The sequence below is a fragment of the Saccopteryx leptura genome, chromosome 1, assembly GCF_036850995.1.
Source record: "Saccopteryx leptura isolate mSacLep1 chromosome 1, mSacLep1_pri_phased_curated, whole genome shotgun sequence".
NCBI classification, from domain to species: Eukaryota; Metazoa; Chordata; class Mammalia; order Chiroptera; family Emballonuridae; genus Saccopteryx; species Saccopteryx leptura.
In genome coordinates, this window is record NC_089503.1 from 251,093,205 (window position 1) to 251,121,107 (window position 27,903).

At 45.8% G+C, this 27,903-nt stretch overlaps 1 protein-coding gene across 2 annotated transcripts; it reads right to left on the reverse strand.

Moving 5' to 3' along the window:
* Positions 1 to 2,760: 2,760 nt before the first annotated feature.
* TSPAN16 (tetraspanin 16) lies at positions 2,761 to 24,009 on the reverse strand. Of its 2 annotated transcripts, XM_066361012.1 has the most exons (7): positions 23,941 to 24,009; positions 17,629 to 17,826; positions 15,043 to 15,117; positions 12,552 to 12,659; positions 8,847 to 8,999; positions 5,425 to 5,508; positions 2,761 to 2,947 (listed from the first exon to the last, which is right to left on the reverse strand). In XM_066361012.1, exons 1-7 carry the CDS (start codon positions 24,007 to 24,009, stop codon positions 2,900 to 2,902), a joined length of 735 nt encoding a protein of 244 aa, XP_066217109.1. In that variant the 3' UTR covers positions 2,761 to 2,899. The 2 variants fall into 2 exon arrangements, with proteins under 2 accessions (XP_066217109.1, XP_066217110.1); XM_066361013.1 differs by lacking the exon at positions 15,043 to 15,117.
* Between the last annotated feature and the right edge of the window lie 3,894 nt (positions 24,010 to 27,903).

The window sequence follows — 27,903 nt, forward strand, 5'->3', positions numbered from 1 at the left end:
ACAGCTGCATAAGCACAGCACCGATGAGCATTTCTTTCTTTCTTTTTTTTTTTTTTTTTTTTTACAGAGACAGAGAGAGAGTCAGAGAGAGGGATAGATAGGGACAGACAGACAGGAACAGAGAGAGATGAGAAGCATCAATCATTAGTTTTTTGTTGCGACACCTTCGTTGTTCATTGATTGCTTTCTCATATGTTCCTTGACCGCGGGCCTTCAGCAGACCAAGTAACCCCTTGCTTGAGCCAGTGACTTTGGGTCCAAACTGGTGAGCTTTTGCTCAAACCAGATGAGCCCGCGCTCAAGCTGGTGACCTTGGGGTCTCAAACCTGGGTCTTCCACATCCCAGTCCGATGCTCTATCCACTGCACCACTGCCTGGTCAGGCAGCTGATGAGCATTTCAAAAGTAGCTCCTGGGGGATTATTTCTGGAGTCTATGCGAGATATTTGAAAAGCCTCTTCTCTCCACCAAGATTTGAATTGTAAATATTGTCCCGGTTCCAAAACCGTACTAGCAAGTAAATCCCAATCCAAAAGAATCATTAAATGATAATTAAATCAGTAGGAAGAGATAAGGCCTTGAACATGTGGGGACTGAGGTTCATACGTAGCAACAGATTGTCTGACTAGCTTTAAGAAAGTAAATTCAATTTGGCCGAATTGAGCATTATACCCTCCCCCAGGATGTTGCGCATTAGGAGGGAAAGGCTGTCGAATAATAGGAAAAATAGATGCAGAAAAATTACTAGAATTAGATTCTAAATCATCATGATGCATAAGCACCTGTTGCATTTCAGAGATTTCAGGGATTTGAAAAATCCTTCCCCTGCCAGTATCAATTAATTCTTGACCTTGAATTGGAGGATCCGTAGGCTGATATGTAGTTTGCTTTTGAACAGAATAAGCAGTACACTGATTTCCATTTTCCTGTTGTTCCAATTTATTTATTTATTAAATAAATTGTAATTTATCTAATAAATGTTTTAGACAGGCAACATCATCCACAGGGGATCCCATTTTTTAAGAAAGAGGAATGAAAGCCTGTGGATGGCTGAATTTCATTAACATTACCAGTAACTTCAGAAGCAGAGACAGTATTGTCCAAATCATCATTCTGTTCATTCTGTGCTGAATCAAGTCCTTCAGGCTCATTATAAATAACCTCACTCAAGTCTTTGACAGAATCTCCATCTGATTGCAAAGGGCCAAGGGCTGTAGCAATAAGATTATAAGTAGCCCACATTTCAGCATCAAGCGGATCTCCATGCTGATGAACACAGCGTCAAGATTTCCCTACTTGTTGCCAAACATTCAAATTCAATTGATTACGATGTTCAGGAGTATACCAATAACAATGTTTCTGAATAGCATTTAGAAGATGTAATAAAACCTTGTCTTTTATCTGAATTCCAGATCCCTTTAAAAGGGATTTAAAAACCTGTACATAGTCATCTAATAATGAATGGAAATTCCCCATGACTTTGCTAGTTATTCCCAAAAGTTTCACGTACACAGCGTGTCCAACTTACCCTTCTGGTTTTGCCTGTTTCTAATCTCTTCTTAAGGCCCCACAGTAGGTGCCAAATGTTGTTGTGAGTCAGGGGCACAGAGAGAGAGATCAGCAGACAAAATATTCGTGAACTAGCAAAGGACCACTGCTCGCTCAGGCAAATGGTGCCGAGTTCACACTGTGTCCTAATTTTATTCACAAGATTTCAAAAAGCTTGTTTACTTAGAAATTGGCATAGAATCAAGCATAACCTTTAATTAAGAATACATAGAATACATCTGCATGATAGCTTAATAACAATACAATATCAAAAGGCATTAACTGCTATTGCTCCTATGGTTCCTACAACATTCCCTTCTTTCATCTCAAGGAAGAGCCTTGAAGGGAGCAGTAAAAATCTTATGAGAATGTTTTACTGGAAGAGAGTCCAGCAACCGCTTTCAGTCACATAGACTTGTTTCAGTGACCCGCCTTCAAATCACAAAACAATTCTCTTGGCAAAATATTCTTTTCTTGTTGGCTGTGTTCCCATCCAAGGTCATGCAATGGATTATTCCACTACATCTAATGTATGCATTTATTTTATTTTATTTATTTTTTACAGAGACAGAGAGTGAGTCAGAGAGAGGGATAGACAGGGACAGACAGACAGGAATGGAGAGAGATGAGAAGCATCAATCATTAGTTTTTCATTGCGCGTTGCAACACCTTAGTTGTTCATTGATTGCTTTCTCATATGAGCCTTGACCATGGGCCTTCAGCAGACCAAGTAACCCCTTGCTGGAGCCAGTGATCTTGGGTTCAAACTGGTGGGCTTTTGCTCAAACCAGATGAGCCCACGCTCAAGCCGGCGACCTCAGGGTCTCGAACCTGGGTCCTCTGCATCCCAGTCCAACGCTCAATCCACTACACCACCGCCTGGTCAGGCCCTAATGTATGCATTTTTAAAGATGTATACTGAAGTATGAAGGGGGAAAATAACATTGTTTCAGACTTGTTTTAAATTCATCAAGGGAAATAAAGGTATAATAAAATATAACGTCAAATTTTGGTGATTGCTGAATCTGGGTTAGGGGTATATGAGGGTGTCTTTGGACAAGTTATCGTTTGTGAATATTTTAGATTTTTTTTCACATAATAATTTACAAAACAAGACAGGTGCATGAGAAGACAGGCCATGACATCCTGTTCAGGTACTTAGAACTAAAATCATTGCCAGCTAACTTGAAAAATAAAGCGAAGGAGAAAAGAGTCAAGATGACAGGGGTTCCCCCAATCTTTATTGTCAATCTCCCTTCAAAAAGCAATGCATGCCACAGAGAAACAAAACAAAATAAGACCACGTCTGCAGCTGCCAGGTGGGCCCAGGTGTCCTGTCATCCCCAGGTCTGTCAGCCCAGCTTGACAAACAGCAACAAGGTGGCAAGAATTCCTGGTAGCTGAAATGGGAGAAGAAAGAAACAATGAACCAACTTGAGGGGCTTTTGGAACCTGAATCACATTGGATACATAGAGATGGGGAGCTTCCTTTTCTAAAAAGGTCAAGGTCAGGTTTTGCAGCAGGCCAAGTTGGAGACAATTTGGACTGGTTAACACACCATTTCAGTGGTGGGTGGAAGGTGGAAGCCTTTCATGCTGCGCATCATTCTCCTTTTGCTTCCCCCATCATATCTCCCCTCTCCTGTTCTCCCCTGGGTCCTCCTACAAACTACATTTCCCAGAGACCTCTGCCCTCTTTTTTCCCATTAGGTTTGGCCAACAGGAAGCACCAGTGAGACATGGGAAAATGGGAGGAAAGGTTGAAGTGTTCTCGACTCCCTCCTCTCTTTTGCCCATCCTGAACTCTCCAGGACCACAGCTGTGGACAGATGACCCCTCCTCCTTAATTGTCGCTAGCTCCACCTCCTCAGGCCTTGGAGAAGGAAAAGCTTCCCAAGTGCATGCCCCTGAGTGTCTCAACATCTCTCGTTTTCCTTAACCTTGCCCATACCTCTTCAGAGAGGCCCCTGGAAGCGTCTTTTCTTTTTCAATTACAACTTACTGTACATACAATATTATTTTGTATTAGTTTCAGGTATCCAGCATAGTGGTTAGACCAGGGGTAGTCAACCTTTTTATACTTACCACCCACTTTTGTATCTCTGTTAGTAGTAAAATTTTCTAACCGCCCACCAGTTCCACAGTAATGGTGATTTATAAAGTAAGGAAGTAACTTTACTTTATAAAGCAGAGTTACAGCAAATTAAAGCATATAATAATAATTACTGACCAAGTACTTTATGTTGGATTTTCGCTAAGTTTGGCAGAATAAATCTTTATAAAACAACTTATTATAGTTAAATCTATCTTTTTATTTATACTTTGGTTGCTCCGCTACCGCCCACCATGAAAGCTGGAACACCCACTAGTGGGTGGTAGGGACCAGGTGGACTACCACTGGGTTAGACAATCATATATACTTTACATAGTGGTTTCCCCCAATATTTCAAGTACCAAACTGGAACGATACAAAGTTCTTACAGTATTATTGACCATATTCTCTGTGCTATACACTACATCCCCATATTTTGTGACTACCAATTTGTCCTTCTTAATCCCTTCACCTTTTTCACCCAGCCCCCCAATCTGTCTCCCCTCAGTCTTTATATGTATGAGTTATGAGTCTGTTTCTATTTTGTTTGTTTATTTTACTTTTTAGGTTTTACATATAAGTGAAATCATATGGTATTTATCTTTTCTGTTTCTTGTTTCACTTAGCATAACACCATCTAGGTCCATCCATGCAGTTGCAAATGGCAAGATTTCATTCTTTTTTACAGCTGAGTAGTATTCCACTGTGTAAATGTATCACAGCTTTTTTTCTTTTTTGTGTGTGACAGAGACAGAGAGAGGGACAGACAGACAGGAAGGGAGAGAGATGAGAAGCATCAGTTCTTTGTTGTGGCACCTTAGTTGTTCATTGACTACTTTCTTATATGTGCCTTGACTGGGGGTGAGGGGGCTCCAGCAGAGCAAGTGACCTTCAGCTCAAGCCAGCAACCTTTAGGCTTCAAGCCAGTGACCTTGGCCTCAAGCCAGCGACTTCAGGGTTTCAGACCTGGTTCCTCTGCATCCCAGTCTGACTCTCTATCCACTGCGCCACCGCCTGGTCAGCCTACCACAGCTTTTTTATCCACTCATCTACGGATGGGCCCCAGCACCCGCATGCCTTCCCCACTCTTTCTAAGTGAACTGTTAATGAGATTCCCCTGCTTAAAATCACCAATTACCTGCCCTCTCACTTTCCCAGTTCTGTATTTCTCCTGGACACTTATACCATACATTTTCCAATTTAAAAATCATATTTCTTATCTATCCCTGCTGATGAGAAGATCAGCTCCATGACAGCGGACATTTTTGTTCATTTAGTTCAAAGCTGTATCCCTAGTGCCCACAACAGTGCCTGGACATAGGAGGTATTTAATAAAATTTGTGGAGTAAAAGAGAAAATGGCTTTCTATCATACTCAGAATAAAGCCAGATCCCTCTCTGCAGCCCACAGGCCTTATATGACATCGTCCCCTCAGCTCCCTGCCCTCATCTGCCCCCACCACCATTCTGGTTCATCCTGTTCTGGCCACAGGGGCCTCCCTGCTGGGTTTTGAATAAGCCAAGCCTATGCCAGCCTTAGGGCCTTTGCACCAACTGTTATTTCTGTCAGGTCACTTGTCTACTGTCACCTCTTCAGAGAGTCCCTCCATAATCTTCCCTCTTCAATCACCATGTTTTGTTATCTCCCCCACTTGAATCTCAGTGCCACATTGGTAGGATATTTTGTCTTTTTGACACTGCTATGTCCTCAGTGCACAGAACAGCTTTGCATATAGCAGGTGCTTAATAAAAGAGTTCAGTGTGTCTCTAAGAAGCCAGGTCTTACCTGTATCACTGCTGCCCCCAGCGAGCCCCCACTCAGGTTGAAGCTCTGAGTCTTGGTTATTTTCAGGAGCTTGGGAAAACAGCCCTGTGGATACAAATATCAAAACAGGCAGGACCTGGGGAAGGGCTCACAGACTCTAAGGCCACATCAACACCTGCTCCTTTCGGACCATCAAAACTGTTCTGATTTGAGGAGGATAAAGGGATGAAGCCACAAGGACCCGGGTTCCTTCTTGCTTGACTGCCTCCCAACACTCCAGCATCTTCGTAACCTTCTCGTTCTTCCCACACACACCCCCAGAACGCTCCCCTCTATCCATTTGTGCTGACATTCAACTCTCGAGTAAGGGTACAGCCAGATGTCCCGAGTTATTATCAGCTGTGTGACCTTGGAGGGGTCACCACTCCTTTCTGTGCCTCAGTTTTCCAACTATAAATGTGACTGACTGGATCCATCTCACAAGATATTTGCATGGGTTAAGAGAAAGAATCTAGCCCTGGCCGGTTGGCTCAGCGGTAGAGCGTCGGCCTAGCGTGTGGAGGACCCGGGTTCGATTCCCAGCCAGGGTACACAGGAGAAGCGCCCATTTGCTTCTCCACGTCCCCCCCTCCTTCCTCTCTGTCTCTCTCTTCCCCTCCGGCAGCCAAGGCTCCACTGGAGCAAAGATGACCCGGGCGCTGGGGATGGCTCCTTGGCCTCTGCCCCAGGCGCTAGAGTGGCTCTGGTCGCGGCAGAGCGACGCCCCGGAGGGGCAGAGCATCACCCCCTGGTGGGCAGAGCGTCGCCCCCTGGTGGGCGTGCCGGGTGGATCCCGGTCGGGCGCATGCGGGAGTCTGTCTGACTGTCTCTCCTTGTTTCCAGCTTCAGAAAAATGCAAAAAAAAAAAGAGAGAGAGAGAGAAAGAATCTATGCAAAGTACACAGCAGTGGCCCGACACAGCTAATTCAGTAACTCTCAGTTATTGTGGAGTGTTCTTTATATACGAACAGATGGGCTAACATGCATCCAGCACCCTCTCACTCATATCTCATACAACTCCATGAGGTAGGTACTTCTTTATTCTGTTTTATATGTAAGGAAACTGAGGCTCAGACAGATTAAGAGACCAGGCAGTGGGGTGAGCAAGCAGCCTCCTGCTGGTGACAGGGCCTCCATTCCCTTTGCTGTGGTCATGTGAGGCTCAGTTGAGATGCCCCCAACTTTCTAGGCATCCAGCACTTCTTGTGTCTAGAAGCGTGGGCTGCCTTGAACTCACTGTTGGCAGTTCAGTGCCCCCCCCTGCCATTTAGTTAACATTTATTAAGGGCTTACTTTATGCTGGGCACTGGGTGCTGGAATCCAGCAATGTATAAAATAGACAAATTTCTTGCTTAGTGGGACTGACATCTGAGTGGGGAGAACAGGTAATAGATACTGGTTAAGCACTGGACAGACACTGAAGGAAGGGGAGGGGAGGGAGTATGATGGTGACTGGGGGGGAGTTCCTGTTATAGAGAGGGGTCGAGAACATTCTCACCAAGCAAGTGACAATGGAGCAGAATAGAAAGAAGTGAAGTAGAAAGACATTTAGGGGAAGAGAATTTGAGGCAGAAGGAACAGCCTTTGCAAAGGCCCTGAAGTTGGCATGTGCCTGGTGTGTTTGTGCTGTAGCGAGGAGGCTGGTTTGGCTGCAGTGGGATAAATGAGGGGGTGAAGAGGAGGTGAGGAGGTTGTGCAGGACCCAATGGGCCAGGGTGCAGCCCCATGTTCATCTCTGAGGCCCTCGCCTGGGACTTGACCCAGCCAATCCACAGGGTCCAGCTCCCAGAAGGAGCCATTCAGGATGATGAATGAATAAATGTGTGATTCCTATTGCTTCCCTCATAGAAGATCCTTGTGTTCATTCACCCGTGACAGAGGTCAAGAGGAAGCTGGAGGTGGATTTAAAGCCCAACTCTAGCACTACTTGATTGTGGGACACTCTCTGTGCCTCAGTTTTCTCATCTGTAAAATGGGAGAGGAGCTTAGAGAGATGCAATGGGATTGAATTCAAAAAGTGAATACCTAATCACATGGCCTTCATTATTATTGAGATAATCGCTTTTCATTATTGTTGCAATTAAGTTCTTTGTACTGCAGGCAGTGTGGACCAAGTAATGCACTCAGGCCAGTGTGGACTCAAGCCCTAAAGCCATGTGACCTTGAGCCTTTCATGTCATGTCCTCTCCCTGAGCTTCACTTTCCCCATCTGTAAAACAAAGACGGTAGACCTCACTTCCCAAGGCTGTGTGGACGAAATGAGCTGAATGCCCAATGGGAGTAGAGTGGCTTTCTCTCTCTCCCAAACCCGGGGGTCTCTACAAATATGCGGGTTTTTTTAAATGAGAGGAGGGGAGATAGTGAGACAGACTCTCACATGTGCGCTGACCAGAATCCACCTGGCAACCTCTATCTAGGGACAATCCTTGAATCAACTGAGCTATTTTCTTTTTATGTGACAGAGACAGAGAGAGGGACAGATAGGGACAGATAATTAGCTTTTTTTATTTTATGTGACAGAGACAGAGAGAGGGAAAGATAGGGACAGTTAGGAAGGGAGAGAGATGAGAAGCATCAATTCTTTGTTGTTGCACCTTAGTTGTTCATTGATTGCATTCTCCTAGGTACCTTGACTGGGAACTATGGCAGAGCGAGTGACCCCTTACTCAAGCCAGTGACCTTGGGTTCAAGACAACGACCTTGGGCTTCAAGCCAGCAACCTTTGAGCTCAAGCGAGTGACTATGGGTTCATGTCTATGATCCCACGCTCAAGCCAGTGACCCTACGCTCAAGCTAGTGAGCCTGCATTCAAGCCAGATGAGCCCACACTCAAGCCTGAGAACTCGAGGTTTTGAATCTGGGTCCTCTGAGTCCCAGTCTGATGCTCTATCCACTGGGCCACCGCCTGGCCAGGCCAACTGAGCTATTTTTAGCACCTGAGGCTCAGAACAACCAAGCTATACAAAGTTTCCTGGGCTGATGCTCCAACCAATCGAGCCACTGGCTATGGAATAGAAAGAGGGAGAGAAAAAGGAGAGGAAGGGGATGAGAAGTAGATGGTTATTTCTCTCTTGTGTCCTGATTCAGGAATCGAACCCAGGACGTCCATATGATAGGCTGATGCTCTATCCACTGAGCCAGCTGGCCAGAGCAAATATGCAATTAAACAATTTTTTTTTGTTTATTGATTTTTAGTGAGAGAGGAAGAGAGAGAAAGAGAGAGAGAGGAACATAGATCTGTTTCCGTATGTGCCTTGGCCGAGGATCAAACCAGTACCCTTTGTGCTTCAGGGTGATGCTCTAACCAACCGAGCTATACACTCAGGGCACGAAGATGCAATTTTTATAAAAGTCACCAGCCCATGGGGGTGCACATGGTGACAGCCAACAAAATCTTGAGTTACCTTCTGGTGGATGATATCTGTGGATACATTGCGCCCGTTGCAGGCCATGGTTCCAATGGCTTTACAGCAGCTCCTGGGGTAGGTGTAGCCAGTCGTCATTTCAAAAGAGGAGCCAGAAAAATCTGTATAGTTTTTCACCCCACAGCACTTCAGCTACAGAGAGGAGAATAAACACTTAAAGACTTTTTTTCAAATACTAAAATAACAAAAACAATAGGAATCACAGCTACCACAGCTACTGTCTAGAGCAGTCACAGTACTCCAAGTCCTGGTCTACATGCCTCCTTTACCCTCCACCCCCATCATGGCTCAGAATCTTCCATGGTTCTCATCTTGGGATAAGACCTGCATGATCTGCCCTGTCACCTCCAGGCCCTCATCTCTGCCCACTCTCCCTTTTACTCACTCTGCTTTAGCTTCACTGGTATTTTTTATGTTTCTCACACACACACAAGTGCCAGCCTCAGGGCCTTTAGACAAGCTGTTCCCTCTTTGGAATGCTGTTTTCTCAAATATCTTCATGACTCTCTCCCTCACTTCATTCAGCTTTCTGTTCAAATGTCCCTCCTCAGGAAGGTTGGCTCTGACCCCTCCTTCCAAGTTAGCCACAACCCCTGTATCAGGCTGGACTAAATGATGTTGAGTAATAAACAGTTCCTCAATTTCAGCAGTTTGTTTCTCTTCACACCACATGCTCATCACAACTTGGCAGGGAAACTCTATTTATCAAAGTCACTCAGGGCCCTGCCCAGATAGTTCAGTTGGTTAGAGCATCATCCCAATAAGCAAATATTCTGAGTTCAATCCCTGGTCAGGGTACATACAGGAACAGATTGATGTTTCTTTCTCTCTCTCTCCCTCCCCTTCCTCTCTCTCTAAATTCAATAAGTAGTTAAAGCAAACAAAAAGTCACTCAGGGACTCAGGTGGATGGAGCACTTACCATCCAGATCCTTCCACTATTGTCACAAAATAAAACAGAACTCCAGAGAGCCTGGCACCGACAATGAACTAATTTGGCCTAGGAGTGGCACACACCACTTCTTCTCACAGCTCATTGGCCAGAACTCATCACATGACCCCAACTAATTTTCAGGGGGCCAAGGCATGCCATTCTGCTGTGTGCTTAAAATAGATGACAAATAGCACTTAAGAATCAACAAAACCCTAGCTCTCTATGCCCTCTTCCTGCCTTGTTTTTCCTCATAGCACTCATCACCCCCTATACCAATGTTTACTTGGTAGCTTCTTATTATCTCCCCGCTCACGTATTAGCAACAGAATGGCAAGGATTTTATTCTGTGCTCAGCTGTTTCTTTTATTATTATTATTATAACTATTAGTTTGTCTTTTGCTTTTTTTTTTTACTTATTCATTTTAGGGAGGAGAGACGGCGGGGGGCGGGGAGGGGGGGGCGGGGGTGGAGAGAGAGAGGACAAGAGAGAAGGAGAGTAGAATAGGAAGCATCAGCTCCCATATGTGCCTTGACCAGGCAAGCCCAGGGTTTTGAACCGGGGACCTCAGCGTTTCAGGTCTACACTTTGTCCACTGTGCCACCACAGGGCAGGCTGTGCTCAGTTGTTTCTACAGAGCCCCAAAGAGTGTTTAGCACATAGTGAGTGCTCAACAAATAGTACTTGAAAGGCTATATGAATAATGAGAGAGATAATCTCTACTGTCTCAATCTTGAGAAGCCAAAACTGGGATGCAGGCAAGCCCTCCACTCATTATGCCCCCTCCCAAGTCCCATAGAAGTTTCTGGGCCCAAGACTAAGATGTGGCAAGGGCTAATCTCTGAGGTCAAGGAGGGTTTGGAAACAGGAAGCCCTTGCCTGTTTTTTTTTTTTTTTTCTATTTTTTTAAAAATTTTATTTAAATTTTCTCTTCTCTTTTCTGAAGCTGGAAATGGGGAGAGACAGTCAGACAGACTCCCGCATGCGCCTGACCGGGATCCACCCTGCACGCCCACCAGGGGCGATGCTCCGCCCACCAGGGGGCAATGCTCTGCCCCTCCGGGGCGTCGCTCTACCGCAACCAGAGCCACTCTAGCGCCTGGGGCAGAGGCCAAGGAGCCATCCCCAGCGCCCGGGCCATCCTTGCTCCAATGGAACCTTGGCTGCGGGAGGGGAAGAGAGAGACAGAGAGGAAGGAGGGGGGGACGTGGAGAAGCAAATGGGCGCTTCTCCTATGTGCCCTGGCCGGGAATCGAACCCGGGTCCCCCGCACGCAAGGCTGATGCTCTACCGCCGAGCCAACCGGCCAGGGCCCCCTTGTCTGTTTTTAAGGCTTCCCATTCCAACCCCTCCCGGCCTCAGAGATCCCCCTCACTGCTTCCCTCAAGAGCTCTCAGATGACACTAGGGGGCTGGTCCTGCTCTTTAAATAACCAAGATTCAAACTGTCAGTCTCCCTAGCTCACACCCATGCAGATGGCTACTATAAAAAGTCTTGGCAAGAATGTGGAGAGACTGGAACCTTCATGCTTTGCTGGTGGGAATGGTGCAGCCGCTGTGGGAAAAAGTATAGAAATTTCTCAAAAAATGAAGCATAGAGTTGGCATACGTTCCAGCAATTCCGATTCTGGGCCTACACCTAAAACAGCAATTTTCAACTGGTGTGCTGCAAGAATTTTTTAAAAATGCAATCCTGACTATTTAGTCAGGGGCACTTTCCCTTAGATTGTCAAATAAAAAAAATGACAATAGTCAACATGACAATAGCCATCTGGTGTGAATGAATCAAAATTATACCTATTTTTTTGTCATATTGGCAAAAAATATATCTTTAGTGTGCTGCAGAATTTTAGTAATTAGTTCAGGTGTGCCATGAGATAAAAAAAAGGTTGAAAAATTACTGACCTAAAAAAAGTAAAAGCAGGATCTCAAACACCCAAGCAGGATTAGCACACCCATGTTCATAGGAGTATTATTCACAATAGCCAAAAGGTGGAAACAACTCCAGTGTCCACTGATGGACAACTGGATATACAAAATGTGCTTTATCCATACAATGCAATCTTTTTCAGCCTTAAAACGGAAGGGAATTCTGACACATGTTACAACATGAATGAACCCTCAGGACATTATGCTCAATGAAATAAGACAATTAGGCCTGACCAGGCGGTGGCACAGTGGATAGAGCATTGGACTGGGATGCGGAGGACCCAGGTTCAAAACCCCGATGTCGCCAGCTTGAGCATGGGCTCATCTGATTTGCAGTTTGAGCCCAAGGTCACTGGCTTGAGCAAAGGAGCATTCGGTCTGCTGTAGCCCCTGGTCAAGGCACATATAAGAAAGCAATCATGAATAATTAAGGTGTCACAACTATGAGTTGATGCTTCTCATCTCTCTCTCATCCTGTCTGTCTGTCCCTGTCTCTCTCTCTGTCTCTTTCTGTCTCACAAACAAACAAAAAAAGAAATAAGAGTCCCAAGAGGACAAATATTGTGTGATTCCATTTATATGAAGTCCTTACAGGGGTCAGATTCATAGAAACAGAAAGTAGGTTGATGGGGCTGGAGGTGAGTGGGGAATTAGAATATCATGGGGATAGAGTTCCAGTTTGATAAGATGAGAAAGTTCTGAAGCTGGATGGTGGATCTGGCTATGCAGCAATGTGAATGTACTTAATGCCACTTAAAAATGGTTAAGGTGGCAAGTTTTATGTTATGTATATTTTACTGCGTTACAAACAGATGTGGATCTCACCTTCTCCATGACCAAGTTCCAGTCTGTGGAATAGTCATCTGGTTCATTGTAACCTCTATAATTCTTCTTCAGGGTCACAAAGTTGTGTTCCAGGGCCACTTCTTGAACCTCAAAGATAAAACAGGAAGCCATGAACACACAACATAGAAAGGTGCCCCATTTAATGAAGTTTTTCAGGGACAGAGCAAGGAGGTGGGGGCTCCTCCACTCAGCGGTGGGTCTGCACTGGAGGACAACAAACTCAGGCTACAGTCAGCCCCCCCCCCCCAGAGATCCGGGAAGAGCGTGGGTCTCAGCTGAGCACATCTAGTCGCTTCCATTACAAACCAGTTTGAATCACCTGCTCTTTCTAATCATCCACACATCTGCTACACCCCCGATTTGGCTGTAACTTGATTAAGACTTGAATATCATCATTAGCAACTGACTTTCTCTCTTTCTCTCTCTCTCTCTCTCTCTCTCTGCACACACACACACAAAAAATTAAATTTTCTACTTTTTAAATAAAGGTCTAAATTTTAAAAATTTCCCCCGAAGACGTGATATAGTCACATGGTTCAAAATTCACAAAGCACAGAAGGATAGACTATGAAAAGTCTCCCTCCCACCTTTTTCTTCCAGCTAACAAGTCCCTCCCACTCCACAACGAAGGCTGTCACTGCTTCCCGTGTCCCAAAAGAGATATTCTATATGTGTCAAAGCAAGTATATCTATCATTTTTCTCCTTGCTTTGTACTAGTTCAGCAGCTGGCTGTTTTCTAACAAGGCTAGCAATTGCTCTTGTCCCGGTGGCCTTTGTCATTTATGAACACGCTGTGCCTGGCCTCCCACTGCCAGCAACCAAGGGTTTTCTGTAGCCTCTCAGCCACATGCGTCCTGTGAGCAGCAGACAAGCTATGACTTTCAGGAGGCGGTGGGTCAGTCCTGCAGCTTCCTCGCCCCTTGAGTGGAAAAACAGATGCGTGTTCTGTATTGCGTCAGCTGAGCCCAGGTGCCCACAATGTCACCTTTTATGGACTCCATTCCCTTCCCTGTCTCCCACAGGTGCTACTTGGGATCAGCACTCAAACCAGGAGCCTTCAAATTCTTATCTCAGAGTTGACCTCTCGGGGGACACAAATGAGGACATTACTATGTCCTGAAGAACATACCATCTCGTTCATAGAGGGCCTTCTCCTTCCTTTCCACCTGCATCGGACTCTCTTGTGACAGTTACTATAAATTAGCCCCGCCCCATGATGCTCTCTAGTCTGGGGGAAGTCTTTTGCACATCCCAGTATATATGTCATTCTGCCCAGCAACAAGCAAATCCTTAGATAATTCCTAAAAATGGGATGGTTGGGTCAAAGCATCTATTTTTGTCACTTGGATGGATTTTGCTAAATAGCCCTCTGTTTCTAGCATATTTCAAAAGCCTCAACCACTTCTATAGCTTTCCTGTTACTTCTTTTAGGTTTATTTTATTTTTTCTTCTTTTCCAAGTGAGAGGAGGGGAGATGGAGAGACAGACTCCCACATGCACCCCGACCAGGATCCTCCCCGCATCCCTATCTGGGGCTGATGCTCTGCCCATCTGGGGCCATGTTGACAACCAATCTATTTTTAGCACCTGAGGCAGAGGCTCCATGGAACCATCCTCAGCACGCAGGCTGATGTGATCGAATCAATTGAGCCATGACTGTGGGAGGGGAAGAGACAGAGAGAGAGAGAAGGGGGAGGTGGAGAAGTGGAGAAGCAGATGGGCGCTTCTCCTGTGTGCTCTGACTGGGAATCGAACCTGGGACTTCCACATGCCAGGCTGATACTCTACCACTGTGCCAACTGGCCAGGGCCACCCCATTAATTCTTACCATCCCACCACCAAAGCAGGAGATGGTTGGCCCTGGCCGGTTGGCTCAGTGGTAGAGCGTCGGCCTGGCGTGCAGGGGACCCGGGTTCGATTCCCGGCCAGAGCACATAGGAGAAGCACCCATTTGCTTCTCCCCCTACCCCCTCCTTCCTCTCTGTCTCTCTCTTCCCCTCCCGCAGCCGAGGCTCCATTGGAGCAAAGATGGCCCTGGCGCTAGGGATGGCTCCTTGGCCTCTGCCCCAGGCGCTAGAGTGGCTCTGGTTGCGGCAGAGCGACGCCCCAGAAGGGCAAAGCATCACCCCCTGGTGGGTGTGCCGGGTGGATCCCGGTCGGGCGAATGCGGGAGTCTGTCTGACTGTCTCTCCCCGTTTCCAGCTTCAGAAAAATACAAAAATAAAAATAAAAAAAAAAGCAGGAGATGGTCAAATCAACTTGGCCAGTTTTTTGAAGGCTGAGGTTGTCAGCTTCTCACCCTATCTCTGAAGGCCCAGTCTCCCTTCTTAGGGACCTGCAGTCAGCCCATTGCCCATCTCCATGAGCAGTACGGAACGTGAGAGCCTCCCACTCTGGTGTGAGGGTGGGGGACTTCGTTGATTCTATTTATTTCTAATACAGAAAGGGGAGAAGTAGCACTGTACTTACAATTGGAGGGAAGGCAAGGACCACTGTGGCGACTGTGATTTCCACAGTGATAATGACAACCATGCACAGGAAACACTGAAAGACAGAGAAGGCAGATGGGGTCTGGGGGTCTGGGAGCCTGCGTACATCACTGCCCAACCCCCAAGCCTCATGACCAGTGGGTTGTGGGGGTTGTTATTTCTTTCCTGTGTTACTTTCCTACATGTTGTCCAGGATGCCAGCAGTAGGGTATTCTTAAGAGCCACTAGCTGGACACTTATTCACACCCAGCACTTTTTGGGTGTCAGGGAGGCTTAAGTGGAGACCTCCTGGTAAAGTAAAGGTTGTATGTTCCAGATAGCAGGGGTCAGGAGGAGGGGAGCAGGTAGATGCTGGGGAGGACAGAACAGAGGCAGGAGTAGGGAGAAGAGTAAGCCTGACACTGAAGGGCAGGGGAAGGACAGGTGACAAGTTGGTGGATACCAGAAAGAAAATATCAACATTTTTTTTTAGTGAGAGACAAAGAGTGAGAGAGAGAGACAGACAGACAGACAGGAAGGGAGAGAGATGAGAAGCATCAACTCATAGTTGTGACTCCTTAATTGTTCATGATTGCTTTCTCCTATGTGCCTTGACTGGGGGGGCTCCAGCTGAGCCAGTGACCCCTTGCTCAAGCCAGCAACGATGAGGTCATGTCTATGATCCCACGCTCAAGCTAGTAACCTCAGAATTTCGAACCTGAGTCTTCAGTGTCCCAGGTGGACACTCTATCAACTGTGCCACCACCTGATCAGATAAAGATAAACCTCTGATGGCTAGCATTTCCAATAAATTTCCTTGCACAATAGAAAACAATGCTGGAAAATATGACAAGCAGAGGGGAGGCCTTCAAATTCTCCAATAGGAAGAAACCAGCTCCCTCCCTACACCTCAGTTGTCCTATCTGTACAATATAAGGTAGGGCCAGTGCCAGGAGTCAAAGTGGGTTCTGTGGAACTTCTTGAGGACAGATGAGTGCAAAGTAAGGTTGGCTCCTGGCTTCCCTTTCATCTATTTTCATTTATACTTATTATTATTAAGTCTTGTTTGACAATTTAGGCTTTGAATCACCAGGTTGGCTGATGGCAAGGCTTATCTGGCCTTGACACAGAGAGTCAGGAAAGTGCAGAAGATACACCTTCGAAGACCCCACAGACCACACAGGGTAAGCACAGGTGTAGGACTTAGCAGTTGTAGGACCCTAGATAGGTGGTTCATATAATAGATTATGAAGATTAATATTAATATCAATATTACTATCTTCCTGCCTCTGGGTGGCTAAGATAACCAGGTGTCAGCAAGTCCTAGTAGCTCTGTCTTCAGAATCTATCTATAATCTGCCCATTCTCAGCCCCTTCCCTCCACAATCACACGGGGTCCATCATATCCCACCTGGACCAGCACAGTGCTTCTACTCTGGTCCCCATAGTATTCCCCCTATGGACACCAGAGGGCGCAAGTGAACACTGGAGTCCTGCAAGTCATTCCTCTGCTCAGAACATTCTGTGGCTACCCACACCATCAAAAGCACTTTGCTTTTGCCAGCGATGTCTCAGAGGCTTTGGAGGGACAGATACTGAAGATAAAGCATATCGGATTTGCAGATGGGTTGGATATGGGGTGTGAGAGAGAGGATTCTGATTCCTAGGTTAAACTGTGGACAAAATAGTGTCCACATCATATTGAAAATAAAATGAAATATTGCAGGCACAAGACACAGCTATTAAATATTTGCTGAATGAAATAACTAAGAAAGAACATGAGAGATGGTGAAGCTTCAGGGAGGAAGAGCATGGGGCAGAGTGCTCTAGGAGGTGCCTAGAGTAGAATCTCCCTGAAACCCCCATATTGAAATAACCAGACATTTGTAGTAACATAATGGAAGAAGGAAAACAAACACACTGGAGACAGATTAAGCATAAAGTGAGATAATCCACTCAGACAGATTCTAAAAGAAATGGGAATGGGAGAGCTGGGAGCTGGATTTGGGGGAGATGTTTAGCCAAGGTTGTGTGTGAGAATAAGGCATGTAAAATCTGAGACATGCTATCTACATAATCATGATCAAAACTTTTATACCCCATGTGCTTGAACATGTACTTGTGTATGCATGATGATTAAAACAGTGTTGTGTTAGCAGGGTGGAAAGAGCAACATGCTCAGAACAGATCCAAGCACAATGGAAACTTGTGTAGACAGAGGAGGACCAGAGGAGCTACTCAGTAACAGGGGCAGTATGTTATCAACTGGGAAAAAAAAAATCAGATCAGATCCCTACCTCACACCTCACACATGATTAAACTCCCCAAGGCTACAGAGTTGAAAGTGAGAAAACAGACTTAAAATTGTGGGAAGAAAATCTAGGAGAATATAATTTATGACCTTGGGTGGGTAGAGAAGGAGTTCTAAGTGAGACACATCATGAAAGAAAAAATGGATGTATTGATGTCATCAAATGAGACACAATAAACATTGTAAAATAAGGAATGGGAGGGATTTGCAGCACATGCAGTGAAGGATTCATATGTGAGGGGGGAGTTTTGGGGTCTGCATGCAGACCCAACTTACAAACAGGAGAGTGCCTCTGCTTTCTTTGGTTGCTCCATACCACCCAGCGAAGCCAAGCAGCACCGTGATGCAGCCCATCACCAGACACAAGTAGGCAACGTTGAACAGGTATGCAGAAGACAGCCCGAGGACTCTTGTAAGGACAGCCCCTCTGAACTTAACATAGATGCCCAGGCTAATGAGGATCACACCAGACATCTTTAGAACAGAAATCAAAAAAGGAAAGGCAGTCTGTTATTTGTATACAAATAGAACTCTCTTAAGGGAGAGAGGAGGAGAGTGAAGGCCAATAAAATTAGCAAAAACATTTTAAAAATGATAATACCCAGTGTCAGTGAAGATGTAGAGAAACATTCTTATCCATTGCTGCCAGACAATAAACTTTTGTATGTGGGGGGGGGGCAGGAGGGCACTTGCAATTCACAGTTAAAACAATAAAGGTTTTATAGTTCAAACCTTTAAGGTTTTAGCCTGACCTATGGTGGTGAATTAGATAAAGCATAAACCTAGAATGATGAGGTTGCCGGTTTAGAACCCTGGGCTTTCCTGGTCACGGTCCATAGGAGAAGAGAAGTAACTACTACGAGTTGATGCTTCCCTCTCCTCCCCTCATCCCTTTCTCTCTCTCTCTCTCCTCTCTCTAAAATCAATAAATAAAACCTTTAAAAAAACCTATAAAGTTTTATGGTAAAAAACCTTTACCTAGAAATTCCATTTCTAGATATTCAGCCTAAGAAAAACAGTCCCCTATTTGCCTCAGTACCAGGATGCTCATTAAGGATAAAACATCAAAAGTTACTGAGTCTGACTGGTGGTGGCACAGAAGATAGAGCATCAACCTGGGATGCTGAGGGCCCAAGTTTGAAACTCCGAGGTCACTGGCTTGAGCATGGGATCCTAGACATGACTCCAGCATCACTGGCTTGAGCCCAAAGGTCGCTGGCTTGAGCAGGGAGTCACTAGCTCAGCTGGAGCCCCCCCGCCCCTGCCCCGTCAAGGCATGTATGAGAAGCAACCAATGAACAACTAAAGTGCTGCAACTATGAGTTGATGCTTCTCATCTCTCTCCCTTCCTATCTGTCTGGCCCTGTCTGGCCCTCTTTCTCGCTCCCGCTTAAAAAAAAAAAAAAGGAAAAAAAAAAGAAAAAACAGAGTTGGTAGGTAAATCATGGTATGGCCATGCAGTGGGACCACAGACAGTTACTTTAAATGATATGGGACAGGGGGATGAAAATTATTTTCTGAAAAAAAACCCCAGATATTTTGAGATAGGTAGGCTGTAAGTTCTCTTTTGGAAAAACTCAGCTATGCTGGTGCAACTCAAAACAGCCATACTAAATTTGTAAACAGGTCTTTTTCTTTTACAGAAACATTTTATTCTATTATATATCTATCTATCTATCATCTATCTATCTATTATCTATCTATATCTATCACTTATCTGTACTTTGCTGACCTCTATTGTAGGATAATGTTTATTAATACAGAATTATTTGAAAAGTGGATTGTCAGCAGTCAGGCCCTTTGGTATTGGCCCAACAGTGTTGAAAACTTATGTCCTCACACAGACTTGATAAAATGGAGACCTGCAGCAAGATTACCCAAATTGTAGTGTTAGGATTTTAGCTGTACCAGAGGCCTCTATGTGCTACTCATAATTTTTATAAAGTTTTGTGTGTGAAAATTGGGTACATAAACAGCTCTCCATTTTTCTAAGGGGATGCAATAAATGTAGCATTGTAAATAAATATTTTTTAAAAACTTATGCCCACACAAAAACCTGCAAATGAATGTTTCTAGCAGCTTTATTCATAATTGCCCTAAATTGGAAGCAACCAAGATGTCCTTCAGCAGGTGAATGGACAAATAAACCGTGGTGTACTCTGATGGTGGAATATTAGTGCTCAAAAGAAATGAGTGCCCTGGCCTGTTGGCTCAGTGGTAGAGCGTAGGCCTGGCATGCGGAAGTCCCGGGTTCGATTCCCGGCCAGGGCACACAGGAAAGGCGCCCATCTGCTTCTCCACCCCTCCCCCTCTCCTTCCTCTCTGTCTCTCTCTTCCCCTCCCGCAGCCAGGGCTCCATTGGAGCAAAGTTGGTCCGGGCGCTGAGGATGGCTTCATGGCCTCTGCCTCAGGTGCTAGAGTGGCTCTGGTCGCAACAGAGCGACGCCCCAGATGGGCAGAGCATCGCCCCCTGGTGGGCGTGCTGGGTGGATCCCGGTTGGGCACATGCGAGAGTCTATCTGACTGCCTCCCATTTCCAGCTTCAGAAAAATACAATAAAAAGAAAAAAAGAAAAAAATGAGCTATTGCCTGGCCTGTGGTGGTGCAGTGGATAAAGCAGGGGTCCCCAAACTTTTTACACAGGGGGCTAGTTCACTGTCCCTCAGACCGTTGGAGGGCCAGACTATAAAAAAAAACTATGAACAAATCCCTATGCACACTGCACATATCTTATTTTAAAGTAAAAAAAAAAAATGGGAACAAATACAATATTTAAAATAAAGAAAAAGTAAATTTAAATCAACAAACTGACCAGTATTTCAATGGGAACTATGGGCCTGCTTTTGGCTAATGAGATGGTCAATGTGGTCCTCTTACTGACCACCAATGAAAGCGGTGCCCCTTCTGGAAGTGCGGCAGGGGTCAGATAAATGGCCTCAGGGGGCCACATGCGGCCTGCAGGCCGTAGTTTGGGAACCCCTGGGATAAAGCATTGACTGGGAATGCTGCGGTCACCAGTTCAAAACCCTGGTCTTCCCTGGTCAAGGCATATATGGGAGTGGATGCTTCCTGCTCCTTCCCTCTTCTCTTTCTTGCTTCTCTCTAAAACAAATCAAGTCTTCTAAAAAATTTTTAAAAACTTACATAAAAAATAAATAAATTTCAACATGAGTTTTTTAAAAAAAAAAAAGAGAGAGAAAGAAATGAGCTATCAGGCCCTGGCCGGTTGGCTCAGCGGTAGAGCGTCGGCCTAGCGTGCAGAGGACCCGGGTTCGATTCCCGGCCAGGGCACACAGGAGAAGTGCCCATTTGCTTCTCCACCCCTCCGCCGCGCTTTCCTCTCTGTCTCTCTCTTCCCCTCCCGCAGCTGAGGCTCCATTGGAGCAAAGATGGCCCGGGCGCTGGGGATGGCTCCTTGGCCTCTGCCCCAGGCGCTAGAGTGGCTCTGGTCGCAACATGGCGACGCCCAGGATGGGCAGAGCATCGCCCCCTGGTGGGCAGAGCATCGCCCCATGGTGGGCGTGCCGGGTGGATCCCGGTCGGGCGCATGCGGGAGTCTGTCTGACTGTCTCTCCCTGTTTCCAGCTTCAGAAAAATGAAAAAAAGAAAAAGAAAAAAGAAAAAAAAAAAGAAAAAAAAGAAATGAGCTATCAAACCATGAAAAGACACAGAGGAATGAATTTACAGGCATATTGCTGAGTTAAAGAAGCCAATCTGGAAAGGTTAGATGGTGTATGAGTCTAAGTAGATGACATTCTGGAAAAGTAAAAACTAGGGAGACAACAGAAGGCTCACTGGTTGCCAGGGATTAGAGGAGAGGGAGGGACAACTAGGCTGAGCACAGGAGATTTCAGGGCTGTGTACTACTACGCATGGCAGCAATTTTCAGCCGGTGTGCTGCAGAATTTTCTTTTATTTACTTTTAAAGATTTTATTTCTTGACGAGAGAGAGAGAGAAAGAGAGAGAGAAAGTGGCAGAGGAACAAGAAGCATTAACTCACTTTTTGTGTATGTGCCTTGACTGGGCAAGTCTGGGTTTTGAACCAGCGACCTCAGCATTCCAGGTCAATGCTTTATCTTATCTACTGCACCACCACAGGTTAGGCTGTGCCACAGAATTTTTAAAACATGCAATACTTGACTATTTAGTCAGAAGCTCTGACCTCTTTTCCCTTAGATCAGGGGTTGGGAAACTTTTTGGCTGAGAGAGCCATGAACACCACATATTTTAAAATGTAATTCTGTGAGAGCCATACAACGACCCATGTACATTATGCATTATCCAATAAAAATTTGTTGTTGTCCTGGAGGACAGCTGTGATTGACTCCAGCCACCCGCAATCATGAACATGAGCAGTAGGAAATGAATGGATTATAATACATAAGGATGTTTTATATTTTTAACGTTATTATTTTTTTATTAAAGATTTGTCTGCGAGTCAGATGCAGTCATCAAAAGAGCCACATCTGTCTTGCAAGCAATAGGTTCCCGACCCCTGCCTTAGATTGTCAAATAAAAAAATGACAACAGCCTGACCGGGCGGTGGCGCAGTGGATAGAGCATCGAACTGGGATGCAGAAGGACCCAGGTTCGAGACCCGGGGTTGCCAGCTTGAGCGCGGGCTCATCTGGCTTGAGCAAAGCTCACCAGCTTGGACCCAAGGTCACTGGCTCGAGCAAGGGGTTACTCAGTCTGCTGAAGGCCCACGGTCATGGCACATATGAGAGAGTAATCAATAAACAGCTAAGGTGTCGCAATGAAAAACTGATGATTGATGCTTCTCATCTCTCTCCCTTCCTGTCTGTCTATCCCTATCTATCCCTATCTGACTCTCTCTGTCCCTGTGAAAAAAATTAAATAAATTTTTTAAAAAAATGACAACAGCCTGACCAGGCGGTGGCGCAGTAGATAGAGTGTCAAGTTGACACACAGAAGACCCAGGTTCAAAACCCCAAGGTTGCCTGACCTGTGGTGGCGCAGTGGATAAAGCTTCGACCTGGAATGCTGAGGTCGCTGGTTCAAAACCCTGGGCTTGCCTGGTCAAGGCATATATGGGAGTTGATGCTTTCTGCTCCTCCCTTCTCTCTCTCTCTCTGTCTCTCAAATCAATAATTTAAAAAACACAAATTCTACTCAAAAGAGATGTAAAGTTAATTTTTTTAAAGGAAAAAAAGTAGACTGTAAAGTAATAGCATCCCATGTTTGTTATGCTGTTTTTAAAAGGTATATAAGCCTGACCTGTGGTGGCGCAGTGGATAAAGTCAACCTGGAATGCTAAGTTTGCCTATTCGAAACCCTGGGCTTACCTGATCAAGGCACATATGAGAAGCAACTACTGAGTTGATGCTTCCCGCTCCTCCCCCCATCTCTTTCCATCTCTCTCTTCTCCTCCTCTCTCTACAATCAATGAATATAAAATATTAAGCCTGACCAGGCAGTGGCGCAGTGGATAGAGCATCAGACTGGGATGCAGAGGACCCAGGTTCAAAACCCCAAGGTCTCAGGCTTGAGCGTGGGCTAATCTGGTTTGAGCACAGTTTACCAGCTTAGGCCTAAGGTCACTGGCTTGAGCAAGGGGTCACTCAGTCTGCTATAGCCCTGTCTCCCCCAGTCAAGGCACATATGAGAAAGCAATCAATGAATAACTAAGGTAATGCAAAGAAGAATTGATGCTTTTCATCTCTCTCGCTTCCTGTCTGTCTGTCCCTATCTATCCCTCTCTCTGTCTCTCTTTGTCTCTGTCACTAAATAAATAAATAAATAAATAAATAAAATCTAATATATATATATATATATATATATATATATATATATATATATATATATATATATATATAAAATATTCTGGCCCTATCCATATAGCTCCGTTGGTTAGAGCACTGGCCCAAAGCACAGAGGCTGCCAGTTCCATCCCTGGTCAGGGCACATACAGGAACAGATCAATGTCTTTCTCTCTCTCTCTCTCCCTTCCTCTCTGACTAAAATCAATACATAAAAATTAAAAAGTAAAAAAATATTTCTTGACGGCTCTAATTATGATGATTTTTATTGAGCAATGTTCCCATGATAGGTATAAGCCCTTTAAATGTACTATCTCTTTTAATTCCCACCAAAATGTCATAGTACAGGTAACAAGAGGAGGAATGATATTTAATATCCTTTTCATTCCTGGTAGCCTGTGCTATTATAAAAACACTTACTTCTTAAGTAATGCACACTCAAGTTATTGTTATAGTGAGAAAACAATGCTTTGAAAAATTTAAAGGACCAAGAAAATGATGACTCCTTCCTGCCCTGCCACAACAATTTAGTTTTCTGCAGATTTGCCTTAGAGCCAAGCTCTCCCTTCACTGACTCTGGGCCCCCAGATCACACTCTTCGGTGATTTTCACCAGCTCTGGGTCAATGGAGGCTACGCCGGTTCCCAACGTGTCTTGCTCATCAGCCTGCCCTACATCTCTCCTGCTTCCCTGGGGATCACAGATCTGGATGCCAATGAATTTGGATCAACTTATTTCTGTCTTCGAGGGAGTTAGCCGTGGAGGAAGGGCTGAAAAGCCTGGGGGCCTGGGTTGTGACATACTTACAGCCATGAAGCTATTGAGGAAAGATAACAGTCTCTTCAAGGAAGAATAGGGAGTGTGCATTTCAGCCATGTCGGACAGACTGGGGTGCCCTGTACACTTAAGTCAGCATCTTCCTAAACCTCTGGGCTACTATTTCCTGAGATGGTAGTGGGGGGCATGAAAGCTGACTTGCTCTACCCCCCTCTCTCCTGGCTGCCTGGTCATCTGTAGGGGAGGGGGTCCAGCCACCCCACACCCTCCTCAGTCATAAGCCTTTATCACATCACAGTTGGAGGCTGGAGTAAGGCCCCTGATGCCAGGGAAGCAGGTGTCCCAAACTGCCCCCTGCTGGCTCCTCCAAAGAGGACACATGAGGGGTGGGAAAAAGGCTTGGTGTGCCACCCAGATGCCACCAGTGTTCTATGGGTAGAGCGTTCAGCACTGACCTTTTTTTTTTTTTTTTCCAGAGGCAGAGATAGACAGGGACAGACAGACAGGAACGGAGAGAGATGAGAAGCATCAATCATCAGTTTCTCGTTGCGACTTCTTAGTTGTTCATTGATTGCTTTCTCACATGTGCCTTGACCGTGGGCCTTCAGCAGACCGAGTAACCCCCTGCTGGAGCCAGCGACCTTGGGTCCAAGCTGGTGAGCTCTTTGCTTAAGCCAGATGAGCCCGCGCTCAAGCTGGTGAGCTCGGGGTCTCGAACCTGGGTCCTTCCGCATTCCAGTCCAACGCTCTATCCACTGCGCCACCACCTGGTCAGGCAGCACTGACCATTTTTCATGTGATTGATGCCCGCTACTAGACTGAGGGCCTCCAAGGGGGCAGGGTCCTTGGGTGTCCTGTTCACAGCTGTATTCCCAAAGCCTGGTACACAGTAGATGTTCAAGAGAACAGTGTGGAATGAATGGATCAAGAGGCACCATGACGCAGGAATCTAACTGCAAGTCACCTGGTCCCCAAAGCCCCTGACCACACATTAGCTCATTCGGCTCATCCTTCTCACAGGGCTCAGAGAGGCTGAGATAACTGCTTGAGGCCACACAAGAAGCAGGATCAAGGCTGGGCTTTGAAGCTCCAAGAGTGTCCAGAAGGTAGGAACCTGTGACCCCTCCCCAAGAACCTGTTCTTTCTCCATCTGAGGCTTGCTCCACCAAAACTGGTAAAGCGATTGCCCTTGAGCCCATGTGTCACTGATCACTGAGACTTTCCTGATAACAGAGGCATGGAGGGCATTTCAGGGTAAAAAATGTGCAAGTAGGCAGAGGGCCCACAGGTCCAGCTCCTGAAGCCCCTAACCCACATTGTCTCCCTATCTCTGGCCTTATTCAAGTCCATGCTACACCAACTACCTGTCTGCTCTGTCCAGCCCTGGGCTGGAGTGTGTCTGTGTTCAGGTCCTGGAGGGCTCAGGACTTTCAGAATCTTGTGATCCCCAGGGCGCAGCTCAAAGGTAGGAAATACTTTACATTTGAATTAATCTAATGAATGTTTGTCAAATCTGCTTCTTGGAACAGAGGTAACTAAGATATTCATGGAAGAGGAACTGTCTCCTCCCGGGACCACGGGCCATGTTCACAGCTAGGGGTATGTCCTTCCACGGTATTCTCTAAACGGTCTTTTAAAATAAAGAGCCTCAGAACCAGAGGCTGAGGGCTGGAAAATGGAAACACAAAGGAGAAAATGAGGATGAAAGGGAGCATGGGAAAATGCAACATGCAAAGGAGGGAGGAGAAAAAGGGATCCTAAAGGACTGGGATGGAAGCAGCGACGCAAAGGAAGGCGGAAAAATGAGGGGCAGATAAGGGCCGTGAGGGTGGGAGACAGAGCATGGTATGATGTAGCGGCGCGGTGCAGCGCCTACTGTCGAAGTGGAACAACCTGGGTGATAACCGCGGTAAGAAGGACCCTGTGCGCTGCCGAAGGTCCCCCCTCCGCGGCCCCACCGCCTCGGCCCCGCCCCGGCTTCACGGCAAGGTGGAGACCCGGGACCCGGTCTTGCGCGCCCTCTGGCGGCAGTCAGCTGATGCGCGGCCCTCCGTGTACTCAGACTCTGGCGTCTCCCGGCCAGATATCTGTCTCCCAAAACAGCCGCTCAGCCTGCGAATGCCATGCGTGTCATAAAGCTCCGAGAGTGTCATTTGTGAGAAAACGTAAGGACAAGCCCCACTTCTCCAAGCCCCCCCAACCACACCCATTGAATTGATGCGAAGAGACGGAATTGTGCAGGCTTCCCGCAAATTACAAATGCGAGCCGTTTGGTTAAAAAAGGAAAAGCATGCAGGAAAACCAGTACAAATTTATCAGTGACAGTTCCAAGGTTCTAGAAAACAGTGGAAAGCTCCTCTTGAAGTGGCGCTACAGAGCCATTAGGAGGACATTTAAATACCATTACAGAAATAACACAAGAACCACTTCACTATTTCCTTAATAACAGGGCTTAGGGTGTATTGACACATGCTTGGCCTCTTATATTTTAGGAGATGTTTCTTAAAAGCACAGTTTCCGAAAAAAAGGGAAGAATCTTAAATACACGCATCTTAATTTATGTCAATAGGTCATGTTAGTCTATGAACTGTACTTAAATTCATGGATTTGAAATCAACAGCAACTACAGGGGGCTCAGGAGATAGGTTCACCTGGTTGACTGTTCATGTCTGTGCTGAGGTTGGTCTACTTCCTTACATCATTCACTCACTCTGGGGTTCCCAGGCCACACACTTCAGCCCTAGTCAGGGATGAACACATGGATGTAGCCAAGTTGTGACATTGTTGGCTGAAATTTTTGATGAGACAGTAGAGGATCATAGCATCAATCATTGCTGCCGATTGAAAAAGAAGCAGACAGTGTTTCCACCATTAGGGATTTTTTTTTTGTTTTGCTGGTTAGTTTTAAATTTTCCATTTATTTAATCTTTTTCACATTCTGACTTATTTTTGAGCCTTGTGCTCTGAGTGCTGGGGGGCCTGGGGATTAGGGTGAGGGGGTGACAGGGAGGCCCCCATAACTCAAGTCCTCTTTCTCTTTACATACAAATCTGGAATTTCTACTCCTTTAGCTCAGCAGAGACTCAGCTTCTGGAAAAGTGGGGCATTAAACTAAGGAACACCAAGAGATTTTGGATGATATTCAAATATTCAGCCATAAAACAGTTCCTAGACAGTAATGAGCCAGACAGAGCAGAGGATCTCAGTGATGTCAAGGACTAGGAGACTTGGGAGATCCTGATCGGAGTTCAGGCAGAGTGGTCACTAGACCAGTGGGTGCAGGTGACATTCTTCAAGGGAGTTTCTGCTTGCTTTTTTTAAATTTATTGATTGATTTTAGAGAGAAAGGAAGGGAGAGAAAAACAAAAATATCTGTTCCTATATGCACCATGACTGGGGATTGAACCGTACCTTTTTTTTTTTTTTTTTTGACAGAGACAGAGAGAGGGACAGATAGGGACAGACAGACAAGAAGGAAGAGAGATCAGAAGCATCAATTCTTCATTTGTGGCATCTTAGTTGTTCATTGATTGCTTTCTCATATGTGCCTTGACTGGGGGGCTACAGCAGAGCGAGTGACCCCTTGCTCAAGCCAGCGACACCGTGCTCAAGCCTGTGACCTTGGGGTTTCGAACCTGGGTCCTCTGCATCCCAGTCCAATGCTCTATCCACTGCGCCACCGCCTAGTCAGGCAGAACCGCAACCTTTGTGTGTCAGGATGACACGCTCTAACCAACCTAGCCATCAGGCCAGGACGGGGCTCCTGCTTTTGTTAGCATGTGGGTCTTGGGGTATAATCTCCTCTCTTGACTTGGTGGCTGGTTTCTGGGCAGCCAAACTGTTCCCATTCCACTAAAAAGCTCAGAAATAGCTTTCAGAAATTCTGCTAATGTCTCAGATGGGACGTATAACAACTGCAAGTGGGATTTTTTAAGTATTTGATGAGTTTTTTCCCTTCTAGAAAATTCTACTACAGATTTATTCAATTCCATA

Bases quoted from the DNA above. Each gene is read 5' to 3' on its own strand.
- TSPAN16 (XM_066361012.1), bottom strand. From the start codon at position 24,009: ATGGCTGAAATGCACACTCCCTATTCTTCCTTGAAGAGACTGTTATCT. The intron at 12,660-15,042 runs GTAAGTACAGTG...TTTATCTTTGAG, and splicing joins TCCTTGCCTTCCCTCCAATT to GTTCAAGAAGTGGCCCTGGA. The intron at 2,948-5,424 runs GTAAGACCTGGC...CTCCCATTTCAG, and splicing joins TGGGGGCAGCAGTGATACAG to CTACCAGGAATTCTTGCCAC.